This window comes from Rhea americana, unplaced genomic scaffold (genome assembly GCF_003343005.1).
Source record: "Rhea americana isolate MKP2758 unplaced genomic scaffold, rheAme1 scaffold_23, whole genome shotgun sequence".
Taxonomy (NCBI): Eukaryota; Metazoa; Chordata; class Aves; order Rheiformes; family Rheidae; genus Rhea; species Rhea americana.
In genome coordinates, this window is record NW_028186346.1 from 7,531,537 (window position 1) to 7,546,497 (window position 14,961).

The 14,961-nt window shown below is 43.8% G+C and overlaps 1 protein-coding gene across 1 annotated transcript; it reads left to right on the plus strand.

Moving 5' to 3' along the window:
• Positions 1–1,865: 1,865 nt before the first annotated feature.
• Positions 1,866–9,318, plus strand: TEX30 (testis expressed 30). Its single transcript, XM_085306016.1, has 5 exons — positions 1,866–2,079; positions 3,653–3,883; positions 5,514–5,565; positions 7,445–7,650; positions 8,864–9,318. Exons 1-5 carry the CDS (start codon positions 2,062–2,064, stop codon positions 9,035–9,037), a joined length of 681 nt encoding a protein of 226 aa, XP_085162142.1. The 5' UTR covers positions 1,866–2,061; the 3' UTR covers positions 9,038–9,318.
• The last annotated feature ends 5,643 nt before the right edge of the window (positions 9,319–14,961 follow it).

The window sequence follows — 14,961 nt, forward strand, 5'->3', positions numbered from 1 at the left end:
AATAACAAAAAGTAGGAGAAATACATTAGGTGGACTAGAATAAGAAAGAGGGGGGAAAAAGGGAGAATGTAAAAACCCAACCAGATGGAAAAGCAAAATTCCAAAAAGATAAACCATACTCGAGTACCTAAGCATCTGCTGAGCACAGCAAGAGAACCAACAAAGAAGAAATGAATGGAAAATGAAAACATGAACTTTTCCTTAATTGTGTTTCTTCCTGCATTCCTTTACTCTGAAATAAGAACTGAAATTGAGGTTGAAATTGGATTCTCTTCAGAATAACAAATGTTCTTAATCAAAACTAGCTCATTTATAAATTCTTTGCTGGTGCTAAGTATTAATCAGAACTGTGTGATCTCTGACCAAGATGACTATCTTCAGGACTACTTTGAATGAAACACTTCTGCAATYAACTACTGAGTTACCAGAAAAGTCCATGGGCATTTTGTTTCCACCAGTTTGCAGGACTTCCTGGATGTGAGCTGTGTTGCAAGTAACAGCTACCTCAAGACTCTGCAGTTACGAAAGGTTGAATCCATTGAAGTCATTTTCCCAGTGACTTGAAATGTGTATAATCCATGTGAACTGTTTTGATGGCTTTCACGCAATTTTATGCTCCCACCTCTTGATTTTGCTTCATGTTTTTTAGGCATTTCTGAGACAAATACAGCTCCTTGTCTTCTTCAGCTTTATTATAGCCAAACTTCTTCATTTCCATCCTTAAAACTTTCATTTTATGATAATAATGTCTAGACCTGGARTACGTCTTTAACTGGCAGTCTCTAGACAGCAAGGATTATCAGTGAGATACGGGCTACATCTGAACTTATTTCCTGGGTAAACCTCTCAGAAGACCTGAGTATTTGGATCAGTCATTCATAAAATCCAGTGAGTATGGTGACACTGCATACAAGCTAGAGCACCTTTATTTTCCATTAGTATGCAAAAAGCATATTAATGTCTTCATTTGGTGATAACATCTTATAAATCAGAGATTAATGATCCCTAACTAAATAATTTGCCATAGAGGATTTCAGAAAAAAAGAAGTTTTTGAAATATCGAAAATATTGTTTTAGAATATTGGTGCTAACTTTAATTTCACTGGATAAAAGCTGTCTTTTTTTGTTGTTTTTATTGAACAAGCTTAAGTACAACCTAGGAGATASATAGACTTTGGCACTTAGAACTCTTAACAGTGTATTTTGTCTTCCATTAGTGACCACCACACTGACCCAGTGTGCTGTCAAGCTGTCAGAAAAATTACCTAGCATAGCTCTGGGCACCCAGCTCATAGTAAGGACCAAACCCACCTTCCATGAAGTGAGAACCCACTTTTCCAAGCTATTCTTCAGTAATAATCTTTATTTCTTCAGAATCGTGACTTACAGTCTGCATTTTTCTCCTCCAAGGCCTTCTTTGCTTACATGRGTCTCACTAAGAGATTCTCCGAAACAGACACACTACCTCCCTGAAGGATGACTCTACCACCACTATTTGAAAGGTGGGCATGCAACAGCAAGACCGTCTTCTCCCGCTCCCCCGCCAGCTACCCAACCATACCCAGCCTCTCCCCGCCATTAATCTGCCCCAACCCCCGCTGCCCTCCAGCTAGGCGGCCACCAAGCCCCGCCCTTCGCCGACGGGGCGGGGCCTTGTTGTTCCGCGAGCCAATCAAACACCGCCGCAGCCCTTTGCAGCTGCCCTGCGCGCTGGAGGGAGGACTGTCATTCACGTTACGTCAGGTAGACAGGGGGCGGGGAGGTGGGAGGAGACAGAAGGCTCCCGAGYGGCGCGGGCCAATCAAACTGCGGCTTCTCGCGCATGCTCCTCAGCTATCTTTACCCCTCCGCCCCGCCCCCGGCGTACCGGTGTCCCCAACGGTTGCAGCAGCCTGGGGGGACCGTTAACCGCTGTGGGCCGGGCGCGTCCGGCGGGCGTTGGGCGCCTGGCGCGCGCCGCTCCCCTGCCCTCCTGCCTGCCCTCCCCGCCCCCCCGCTCAGGCGGCCGTGGTCCTCTGCGGTGTCTTCACCGCGGACAGACGCCGCTGCCCTCAGAGAGAAATGAGCGGGCACGCAGAGGTATGGCTGGCCTTCCGCCGCCCGCGCTGTCCTGGGGCGCGGGGACGCGTTCTCCGGAGCACGCCGGTGGGTCTGCGTCCCCGCTGGTTCGGCCCTTTGGAATCAGTGAAAAAGTTGAAATAAGCAGTCGCTGCAGCCGAGCTGTCAGYGTCAGGAGGCCTGCGAATTGGGGTGGTTTTCCAAGCTTGCTTCCTTTAACTCTGTGGTYGTTGCTTAAAAAGGAACTGCGAAAGAAATTCATGGTTAAATTCGGTTCAGAGTTCAAATTCTGCAAATAAAGAACAGAAGGTCAAAACATTTCAGACAACGCTGCATTTGCAACGTGGTGTTTCRTAGCTTTGCATTTGTGCAGATACTGGAAAATGCATTTATGCTCATAATTCTCATTTTTCATATATTGCTGTTGTCTCAACAACATGAAAAGGGTTGCAGAGTGTTCAGCTTCTTTTAATGACTATGGCTGAATACGTAGCAACAATCTACTTTGGATTATATTCCTAATTTACCGCTAGAAATTAAAAGTGATACAGACTGTGGCAACTCAGCGTTCCTCCTAGTGAGTCACATTAGCTTTGATCTGTATTGCCTTTCTAGGTGAGATTTAAAGTATACATGTTGACCAGTGGAGTCCTGCCGAACTTGATATCCTCCTTGAGAGGCTGCCCTGAGCAATATCTCAGTAGCCAAGAAGCAGAAGTGTTGGATACTTAGATTTCTGATGTTCTTTCTCTATATGTATGTATATGACTGCTGACTGCCATACACTTCGTACTGCCATTTTGGTTTTGGTAGCCTATGTTTGCATTCCTGCATTTTGGCTGAGCAGTGAGAAGGCTATAAAGGTATCGGTTCTGTAACACGGCTGTCTGCCACTTTCTTCCTTGCTTGGTTCCTCTATTATAACCAAGAAAGCATATTTGAGAGGCAGTGGCAACTGGGTATACAGTGGTATGAAATCGAGGTCCAATCTTGGTCTCAGTATGTTTTCCTCTGCTTTCAAGAGTTTTAAAGTTATGTTTAATGTCTAAAATGACTATATTCAAATCCATTTCTCATGATGCTCCGTTTTAGTATTTTCCCTATATAATCAAGCTTGAACATGGATCCTGCAGCTACAGGATTAGACTGTTGCAGCCATCACAGAGTTCTCTTGGTCCTATAGACTCCATGGGGTTCTGTAGACTCAAAAGCATTGCAATAAGTGGTCAGAATCTAAATATGTTTTTGTTATAGGCAATTCTGTTATGGGGAACTTTTCAAGTTAATCACGCAGTTAGCACTCGGATTGATATAGAAATACATAGAATGTTTTTGCCATGAAACATCCTTTGGAAGCTTTGATACTTTCATTTTCCATATGGAGAAACTGAAATGCAGAGTAATAAGGTGATTTGCTCATAATTGCATGGAAAATCCTTGAACCAGAGGTAGAATTACTTCCTTATAGTGCCATCTAGTACTCTTAAACAGAGAGATTTTTTTTCCCCTATCACTTGGTTTTCATCATCATAATTTATAGGCTGGAAATAATACATTCATTTTTCTCATTATATTTTTTTGTTTTTGTTTCCAGGTTAAAGTGAAAATACCTTTTGGAAACAAATATCTGGATGCTATTTTTTCTGTCCCAAAGAAGAAATTAACATGTGGAGTGATTCTTACCCATGGAGCTGGAGGAGATATGAATTTCCCTCAGTTAGTTTCTTTGGCAGGCTATCTTGCATCCCATGGAGTTCTGTGCCTGCGGTTTACTTGTAAAGGCCTTAACATTGCTTATAGGGCTAAAGCATACAAAACAGTTGTGGTAAGAAGTGACCAAATTCTGTCAAAGCTCAGATCCGTGGATATGCTTCCAGAGAGGGCTACAGTACCTCCAGTTTTTCCTTAATTTGAAATGCTCGCATCTGATTTAAAAAAAAAAAAAAAAAAAACTTACCTACTTTGGATTTTCTAAATTACCATCAGAGATTAGTCAAGCAAATATGGAAAAAGCAGAAGCGCTGGTTAGCTAAACGGAGCTCACCATGGAGCTAAACAGCTGTAGCAAGTATGTGGCTCTGAGTTCAAGGAGAGAAAGAAAAGCTTGAGACAAGGGCTTAAATAGAGCAAGGATGTTCAGTGGGAGAGAATTTTAGCTGGGAAAAATGAAAGGATTTGGACAGGATGGGGTAGAAGGTAGACATTCTTGGAGCCTGGTGAGGTGCTTGATGAGAAGGGGAATAAGGGATACAGTTTTCAGAGGCAATTTCAAAGAAAGGAAATTGACCTGGGAATTATGCTGGCTCTCTGAGTGTTTGGTGCTGAGAGATCAAACTTTGGGGAAAGAAAAGCAGGGGATTCTGGGATGCAGAAGGATTTGGGGCAGAGGAAATTGGAAGTACCACATGAGGGCCCTAAATACCAAAATAATTTTTGGTTACAAAAGCAGTTTAAACCATTTTATGTTTGTGGGTTTTTTTTTTTTTTTTTTTTTTTTTTTTTTTTTTTTTTTTTTTGCTGCTTATTTATTATTTAAGATGCTCTTACATATCTGGATTTTGTTGAAATGAGCAACCTTTTGCTATGGTAGTATTAGCTTAGAGTCTGTTCTTGTTCTAGAGTGTGTAGGAAGGAGTGGAACTGTTCCTCTGATTATATAGGGCATGGGAAGGTAATCTGAGCACTTTGCATCAAATGCGAGATTCAGGTAGGATTTGTAAGGGCATCACATATTTTTATTTGGAGAACTATGTCCAATTCTTAAAGAATTCATCTGCATGAAGTCATTGTGATTGTTTGCCTTACTTTTGAAGCAAGCCTTTGTTAGTATTAATGTCTGTGCTCTCTGATATTTTTCTTCAAAGCATAATGTTGTTAGCCACTTTATATTAGTATGCTACTGCATAACGGTAGTTTAAAGGCTTATGCTAAGATCGTAGATACTAATTTAAAAAATCAAATTAGTTCTGTAAACTGAAAAATTCTGTTGCTGAATTTTATCTTTTTTTTTGTCAAAAGTAACTGATTGCATGTCTTAACCTTTTTGCTGGAAACATAAAGTAAAATATATGACCTTAAAACCCTCAGTGAAGGTCTTTGTGCTAATTTACTGTGCCTTGTGATGGGCCAAAAGCCTAAATGTGGTCTGTTACTATAACGAGGCTGATGCACAGTAATTAGGTACATTTTAGTAACTTGATAGCATATCTGAACTTTCAGACTTTCTGAGAACTAATGTGAAGTTGTTCATGATTATTACTCATCTTGCATTTTTCCCACAAAATATTATGTAGTTACTTGTGTGAAAAACAAAATGTTGTATGTATATATGTTCTTTGTTTAATCAGTAGGGGAGAATTCCTCCCATTTCATGTTTAATAACCACACACAGGAACAAAACCATTTGTGCTGCTAACCGCTGATGACTTGTAATATTTCACTTTCTTACTTCTTAGGAATACTTAAAGCTTTCTGATGATTATAAACTTTCAGGTGTTTTCCTTGCAGGTAAGGTTTTCATTATCTGTAATTTTTCCTCTTATACTGACTTTAACAATTATAATCTGCAATTACTTGCTTTGAAGTCTGCCCTACTCTGGTAAAAAAATGAATGAACCTCGGAAGTGAAGCATGGGTTCCAGTTTGAGATAGGTACCAAACACTTGGTGTCTAACATGGTAACAAGCTGAATAAATAAATTCTCACTAGTTAGAGAAACTAGAGATTGCCTAGAGAGAGCAATTCAGCTGTCTGCTAGTAGGATTTCCTTAAAGAGAGTTGAATGCTTTGTAATCTTCATTAATTATTTGTCTGCTGACCGCAGTGGAACATAGGTACCAAGTCAAGGTACATCATCTGCCTTTGGGTGTTTTAACCTGGAGCTGAAACCTGCAAGCTCTATAGCTGGTGGATGAGCCAGGCAGGTACACAGTTCAGCTCTGTATCAGCTGCATTGAGCAGCATTGCGTCTTGGATCAAAAAGGGGAATATCTAGCTTGACATTTTCAAAAAATTCCTGTGGGAATATGGTTGTCTAGACATTCACTATCCTTACGGCTACTGCAGATTTTGCTCAAGAATAAGAAATAGGCCATGTTTTCCAGATTCTTTGAGAGAAAACGTTATACTCTTAACTGAAAAAGCATGACTTCACTGAAAATCCATGTGTATGGGATTACTTGTGTCTTGAATAATTCCAGTTGCTTGCAAATGACTGTTTTCCCAAGACAGATTTTGCTACGGAAACACAGTGGCAGACAGAAAATCAGTTATATTGTGTGAAAAGTGAAGTAGATGCATCCTACCCAGATTCCAGTTACTACTATGCTATGTAACCAAGGGGGAAGTAGTTTAGCTAGAGGTTAGTACAAGAATTGTTAGATGAGTAAGGAAGCAGCCAGAAGAAGGATTAATGAGCTAGAGTGGGATTGCTGATGAAATTCAGGACTGGGTTTGGGAATTGATCTGTTTAATATTTCTTGTTAACAAGTTTGACACAGAAGATATGCACTAATTAAATTTATTTTTGGAAAAGTTGAAAAGCATGGCAGGGGAAGCTTGGGATTTAGTATGGGAAGACTTTGCAATTTTATTATATCTTGGATGTTTTCTCCGGCAAAATGCAAAAATAAATGATTAGATTCCCAGTACATCCTTCTGATTCCTTGGGGGTGATTAGGGTTAACTTGATAGTGGAAAATCTGAATGTCCTCTGACTAAGCTAAACCAAATCCACCTTAATACGGGTTAGTCCCATTGGAATCAGACACTTGTAGCATTCAATTTTAGAGCATCATAGACTCGTATGCCTTTTCTTCAAGGACATATTTTGATACTCCCCCCCACCTTGCTATTATTCATGCCACAGGTTTGTTCCCTCTTCCCCTTCTTCCTCTCCCCTCTTTAAATTTAGTTTTATGCTGAAATTTGAGGTGTGCATAAACACTTTCTAGATATGAGTTGGGAGCAAGGACCAGAAAACTTCATTTATATTCTGAGCAGATTAAAGTTGTGTAAGAAAATCAATACAAGAGAATAGCATTGCTCTTCAGAATTTCAGAGGTCTAGAATGTAGGGTCTATTCCTCGTTTTTTTCCATAGGATGAACTATTATCCCTTCCAGTATTCCAAAGGAGCCGTATCTGTTTCTTTTTCCTTTTTTTAAATAGTGATGTGAAACCATAACCAGTGAGATATCTTATCAGAAAACAAAAAATTCTAGTTAATATTTTCCACAGAATTGATGAATGAAAGTATCTCTGGAATTTTATACCACTGTTGCACTGAAAAATACTTAGGATTGTTTTTAGGAATTGTTTATTCTATTGGAATGCAGATGACGTGATAGTGGATATACTTTCTTGCTTTATTTTTACATGGGAGAAAGGCCGTTCCATGGGCTCACGAGCTGCTGCCTCAGTGATACGTCAGCTTAGCCAGGATGGTGGTGATGACTTCATTCAAGGCTTAGTGTGTTTATCTTACCCATTGCATCGACCAAAACTTCAGTCCAAGCTCCGGGATGAGGATTTATTATTTATCAGGTGTCCAGTGTTATTTGTCTCAGGATCAGCAGATGAGATGTGTGAAAAAGTGAGTATCCCAGTAAATGCCACTATGAAGGGCAGTATGGAGGAACAGGAACTAGTCTCAGTGACTTTAGTATTGGTATCCACAGCTGTGACTGATTAATAGGCTTCTCTAAATATGTATCTTCTGAAGGAAGCTTTATGTAGGAAACATCACCATCAGAATTAAGGAAACGTGAGGTGCTATCTTTTGCTGCTTAGCACTTCTGGCTCATACTTGATCAGCTGCTGTAAAATCCATTCTTGGGCCACTAAAGTATTGCTGATTTACATGTTTTGTCTTTATAGGATTCCAAATTATAAACAGTATGTGGAAGCAGAGAGTTATTTGCTATGTAACCTGACAACAGTCTTAACTCTGTATTAACCATTTCAGGTTACAAAATAGAAACATTACACTATGCTACCAATCCATGTTCATCATATTTTTGTGATACATTTTTCCAGCAAAGCAGGCCTGTGCACAAGACAGACATCTGTGAAAGAAAGTGGTGTTTTTGTTGCGATGAAAAACAAGTATTCAGTGAACATTATAATGTTTTTCTGCTTTGTTTTCTTGCAAAGTACATGTATGTTGTTCTTAAACAGTCCTACTCAAATTTGAGACTATGTGCTTAGCATTTTCCATGCCTGGACAGTTTATAGGGAGACATAACACTTTCATAACAGGTTGCTACCAAAGTTGGTTGTTAGAAACCAGCACATACTTGGAGTGCCCTCTTAACAGGGGAAATCTTAATTTTTTCTGGACTAATTTATCGTTTATCTTAGATCTGTTTACCAGGAGAATTGAGCAGAGTCAAAGCTAGTCTCTCAGGAACTATATTGATATTCTACCCTTGTAGACAACTCTGACTTAACAAGTTCTGTCATTTTATTGCTAGTAATACCCTCTGGCAGTGAGAGTAGATTCCTTTATCAGTGCCGGGAAGGAGCATTCACAGGATTATGGCCTCTACAAGTTTTTTAAGTTCTAAATTTCTTCTATTTTCATTTGAGTGATAGACTGACATTGAGGGCTAACCTTTTAGCAAATTCCATTACTGAATATGGGACTGTCACATCTTTTCTGTCAACATATTTTTAATGTGCACATAACTCCACTTTTTTTTTAATAGTTGCCTATTATGTTTTGCACGGGTAAAGAGACAGCTGTAACTTGCACAATTTTTAGCATCTGATTCTCTGACTTTTCCCATTCTTGATTTTCTCCATAGCAATTGTTAGAAGATGTGGCAAGCAAAATGAAAGCTCCTAAAAAAATTCATTGGATTGATAAAGCAAACCATGGGATGTCAGTCAAAGGACGAACAACAGATGATATCATGGAAGAAATAAACACACAGGTTTTTTCTTGGCTCAGAGAAAACATTGAACTAGAGCACAAATGATTATGTATTGTTAAGCAATACCTTAGGTTAACATTTCCTAAATATAGCAGATTAGAGTTTATTATTTCTGATAGACAGGTTTTTGAAAACAAGTATTTTCTGAGTGGTTTAAGTATAAATATAGCTTTGTATGAATGTAAAATTTGTAAAACAACTGTTTTTAAGGGAAGGACAAAATGTACCAAATATTCAGTATTGAGGCAGCATTCTTTTTTGTATCTTCATGAAAATTCTTATGCATGTATTATCTACATTACCAAATAAATGTTTTTTGACTATTATTCAGAGTAAAATCAGGATCAGAGGGATCCTGAAAATCAGGAAAATCAGAGGGAAAAAAATCTATTTTGAAGCCTCTGAATCTTTAAATATGTATATTTTTCTGGGTATATTACTAATGCTATGCTTGTTTTGAAAAGATATTTTTTTCAAATTAAGCCTTATTTTAAAAAGTTGTTTTGCCATATCCTTGACCTCAATCCACTTCAAAAAACTATGGCAGAAGTAGAGCAATCTCCCACTCCTACAATGTCACTGCCTTAATAAGAGGCAGATTCTGAGCCTGCATGTGGTGGAGGAGAGGGATAGGAGCATGGTACTGCAAGCAGTTTTGTGCATCAGGAACAAAAAATGTTAGTAGAGTCGCAGTTTTGAAAAATTAGCCTGCTACAATCTGTTATGTAAAGGTCTCTTCTCGCGGGCTGCTTGGAGACATGGGTGGAGAAGACTACTAGATTAAAATGGAGAAAAAACAAACGATGTTTTTACTAGTGGAGGAATTCCTGGAGGAAGAAGCAGTTCTGCCTGTGTGATATGTTTCCCAAGGCTTTTGGTAGGAAGACCCAGAGGAGGCATGTGGGAGTTCAGGCCTCATGCTCCATTAGGAGGAGGAAGTCAGGTCTCCAACACTGAACTCTGAAGACTGGAAGTATACTTTGTTTACAGCTGGAGGCCTCCCCAATATGGGATGTGAATAACCTCTTTGATGGTATAGCCAAGGAATGTAGCAATATGCTCACTGCCTTAAACCAAAAAAAACAGAAGGATGGAGAATGCCAAGCTGCACTTCTGACTATAAATGAATGTACAAAAGTGGAAGCATTTTGGAGTTAATTGCTGAGTTTTCCATGGCATACTGCTGGATTGGGCACCTGCTGTATCTAATAAAAACATCCCATGCATCATTCTGAGGGGTGAGAACAACCTATCCACTGGGCTTGCAAGTGTTTCTTGCATGCATGCAAAGTGCACGGTGAGTGCTCATGATCTGGACAGTGCTATCTTGTGCAGGGGCCAAACTGATCTTGGAGGCCAGGCCTGTGAACCTGAACCACGAAAAGGTATGTTCACTAGCCGCTCTCAACAGCACTGGAACAGGTTGCCCAGAGAGGTTGTGGAATCTCCTCTGGAGATATACAAAACCCGCCTGGACGCGATCCTGGCTAACATGCTGTAGGTGACCCTGCTTAAGCCGGGAGGTTGGACTACATGATCAGAGCGCAGCTAACAGAGGCAGCGAACAGACACAGCAGTTTGCACATCACTGTCTCGGCTCTGCCTTGAGCTTCTGGGGCCAGTGTTGGACATTGTGGTCTGCTGACCCTTGTGGAACGAGGGGACTAGAGAGTGACTCTGCAAACAGGTAAGGGGAGCTGGGCAAGGGCAACTGCAGAAAGCCTTAAGCTCTCCTGGGAGAAGCCCCAGCGCTTACCCCTCACTGTAGCTGGATATAGCTACTGCTAACGAGCAGTCTCCCTTGCCCCTGAATAGAGGAGTTGGGGGTTTTGACACAGGTAGCCCTTGTTTAGGGTGGATCAAGTACCCTGTGGGTTGGTAGTAGGGAGAGGTCTTTTTAAGAGCCAGGCCTGGAGCACAGCTCCCGGAGGCAGCAGTTTGCGCAGCAGTTCGTGCAGGAGGGGCGCAGTTAGGTGGAAGAGGACATCTTTTTTTTTTTTCCTGCGCTAGTAGTGCCTGCTCTTGCTAACATGGTTGTAACTTGTTGTAAAGCATATTTTCCAGTAGCTGTAGGAATTGCTACATCAGCTGTGTCAGAAGCATCAACCCAGACAGAGCCTCTTGCAGCAGATGCTACCCCACAAGTCCTGGGCTGCAGGGAGTGTTTGGAGCCTCTCCAGAAGGCCTGGACTGATGGTCCGCCCTCGTGCAAGAGGTGTGCAACTGTTGAGGATTTGTGTCCTCAAGTGAAAGAGTTGCAGGATGAAGTCAGTAGACTGCGAAACATACAAGAAAGTGAGCAGGAGATAGGGTGTCCGCAGAGACCCTGCTGCTCCTGGAGTCCCAATTCCCTACAGCAGGGGAGTTGCTGGAGGACTCTGTGAAGAGTGAAATAGTACAGCACAGCATGGTCGAAGAAGGCTGGAAGCTAGTTGCTTCTCAAACAAAAAGAAGAAAGGCCCCTAATCCTCCTGTAGACCTGGAGTTACAGTTGAAGAAAAGGTTTAGTGCACTCCAGGATGAGGAGAACCCGGACCTGGTCTCAAGGGAAGCAGCTGGGCTGTCTGACCCTGCACCTTGCATGACCACTCGGAAGAGGTGAGGAGTGGTTGTAGTGGGTGATTCCATGCTGAGGGGGACAGAGATGCCTATCTGGTGACCTGACCCCTCCTCTAGAAAGGTTTGCTGCCTGCCAGGGGCAAGGATACGAGATGTGTCTGAAAGGCTACCAAGGCKTGTCYGCTCATCAGACTGCAACCCTCTGCTGCTCTTTCATGTGGGTGCTAACAATACAGAGAACAAACTAGAGACAATCAAAGAAGACTTCGAGGCCTTGGGAATGGTGGTCAAGGCTCTGGGAGCCCAGGTGGTCTTYTCATCGGTCCTGCTGATTAGGGGGAGGCATGGGAGGAGGAGTAGGAAGATTTTCCAAATCAACAACTGGCTACGCCGCTGTGTTKGCAATGGGGTTTTGGATTCTATGACCATGGAACATGGTTTGAAGACCAASAACTGGTGGGGAGAGATGGGATTCACCTCACCAAGCGGGGCACATTTGCCTTTGCAAACAGGTTGGCCAGCCTAGTAAAGAGGGCTTTAAACTAGGTAGGAGGGGGAGGGGAGGTGTCATACAGACAGGGTAGACAACAAAACACAAATTGGGTTGGGRGGCCTCCAACGGGTGCATGCAGCTGGGGATGTGCGTTTGGGACATGGCTATGGGCGACCCCCGTACATCCTTCCTGGGAAACCTGCAGGCAAGACCACCTCTCTGAAATGCCTGTACGCCAATGCACGCAGCGTGGGGAACAAACAGGAGGAACTGGAGATCTGTGTGCGATCGCAGGGCCATGATCTCATTGCAGTCACGGAGACATGGTGGGATAGCTCTCATGACTGGATGCTGCCATGGATGGCTATGTGCTTTTTGGGAGAGACAGGCCAGGAAGGCGAGGTGGTGGAGTTGCTCCTTATGTGAGAGAGCAACTGGAATGCATTGAGCTCTGCCTAGGGGTGGAGGAGGAGGAGGCAGTTGAGAGCTTATGGGTAAAGATCAAAGGACAGGCTAGCACGGGGGACACTTCTACAGGCCACATGACTAGGAACACAAAGTTGATGAGGCCTTCTATAGGCAGCTGGAAGTAGCTTCACAATCACAGGCCCGGGTTCTTATGGGAGACTTCAACCACCCTGACATCTGCTGAAGGGACAACACAGCAAGGCACAAACAGTCCAGGAGGCTCCTGCAGTGCATTGATGACAACTTCTTGTCACAAATGGTGGAGGAGCCTACGAGGAAGGRTGTCCTGCTGGACCTTGCCCTTACCAACAGAGAGGGACTGGTTGGAGATGTGAAGGTTGGGGGCAGCCTTGGCTGCAGTGACYAYGAGATGGTGGAGTTCAGGATCCTGCAGGAAAGMAGTAAGGCAACAAGCAGGATTGCAACCCTGGACTTCAGRAGAGCGGACTTTGGGCTCTTCAGAGACCTGCTTGGTGGAGTCTCATGGGTTAAGGCCCTAGAGGGAAGGCGGGTCTGTGAGAGCTGGCTAGTATTCAAACATCACTTCCTCCAAGCTCAAGAGTGGTGCATCCCTATGAGTAAGAAGTGCAGCAAAAGGGGCAGAAGACCTGCATGGGTGAGCAAGGAGCTCCTGGACAAATTCTTCAGAGAGAAGAAGAAAGTACACAGAATGTGGAAGAGGGGACAGGCTACTTGGGAGAATTATAGGAATGCAGCCAGAGTATGTAGAGATGCGGCGAGGAAGGCTAAGGCCCAGTTGGAATTGAGTCTGGCAAGGGATGTCAAGGACAACAGGAAGGGCTTCTTCAAATACATCAGCAGCAAGAGGAGGACTAGGGGAAACATGGGCCYGCTACTGAATGGGGCRGGGGCCCTGGTGAGAAGGGATACAGAGAAGGCAGAATTACTGAATGCCTTCTTTGCCTCAGTCTTCTCTGCTAAGGGCAGCCTCGTGATTCCTGCAGCCTGGACATGAGGGAGAAAGTCTGGAGAAGGGAAGACTTTCCTTTGGTTGAGGAGGATAGGATTAGAGACCTTCTGGGCAGGCTAGACATCCACAAATCCATGGGCCCCGATGGAATGCACCCGCAGTTACTGAGGGAGCTGGCTGCTCCCATCATCTTTGAAAGGTCCTGGAGAACTGGAGAGGTGCCTGAGGACTGGAAGAAAGCCAGTGTCACGCCACTCTTCAGGAAGGGCAAGAAGGAGGACCCAGGCAACAGCCTCACCTCCACCCCTGGAAAGGTGATGGAACAGCTCATTCTGGATGTCATCTCCAGACATATGGAGGAGAAGAAGGTGACCAGGAGTAGCCAGCATGGATTCACCAAGGGGAAATCCTGCTTAACCAATCTGATAGCCTTCTRTGATGGAATGACTGGCTGGGTAGAAGAGGGGAGAGCAGTGGACATTGTGTACCTTGACTTCAGCAAGGCTTTTGATACTGTCTCCCATAACATCCTCCTAGCGAAGCTCAGGAAGTGTGGGTTAGATGAGTGGACAGTGATGTGGATTGAGAACTGGCTGAAAGGCAGAGCTCAGAGGGTCGTCATCAGTGGTATGGAGTCTAGCTGGAGGCCTGTGGCTAGTGGTGCCCCCCAGGGCTCAGTACTGAGTCCCATCCTGTTCAATTTCTTCATCARTGACCTGGATGAGGGGACAGAGTGCCTCCTCAGTAAGTCTGCTGATGATACCAAGCTGGGAGGAGTGGTTGATACAGCTGAGGGCTGTGCTGCCATTCAGAGAGACCTGGRCAGGCTGGAGAGCTGGGCAGAGAGGAACCTCCTGAGGTTCAACAAGGGCAAGTGCAGAGTCCTGCACCTAGGGAGAGGTAACCCTAGGCACCAGTCCAAGGTGGGGGCTGACCTGCAGGAGAGCAGCTCTGCAGAGAAAGAGCTGGGAGTGCTGATGGACAACAAGTCAACCATGAGGCAGCAATGTACCCCTGTGGCCAAGAAAGCCAATGGTATCCTGGGCTGCATTAGGAAGAGTGTTGCCAGCAGGTCAAGGGAGGTGATCCTGCCCCTCTCCTCAGCCCTCGTGAGGCCTCATCTCGAGTCCTGTGTCCAGTTCTGGGCTCCCCAGGACAAGAGAGACATGGAGCTACTGCAGAGAATCCAGTGTAGGACTACGAAGATGATCAGAGGGCTGGAGCACCTGCCCTCCAAGGAACAGCTGTGAGAGCTGGGCCTCTTCAGCCTGGGGAAGAGAAGACTGAGGGGGGATCTTACCAATGTGTACAAGTACCTGAAGGGAGGGTGTCAAGRGGAYGGGGACAAACTCTTTTCAGTTGYCCCGTGTGACAGGACAAGAGGCAAYRGGCAGAAATTGAAGCACAGGAAGTTCCGCCTGACCGTGAGGRGGAATTTCTTCCCTGTGAGAGTGACGGAGCACTGGMMCAGGTTGCCCAGAGAGGTTGTGGAGTCTCCTTCTCTGGAGATCTTCAAGG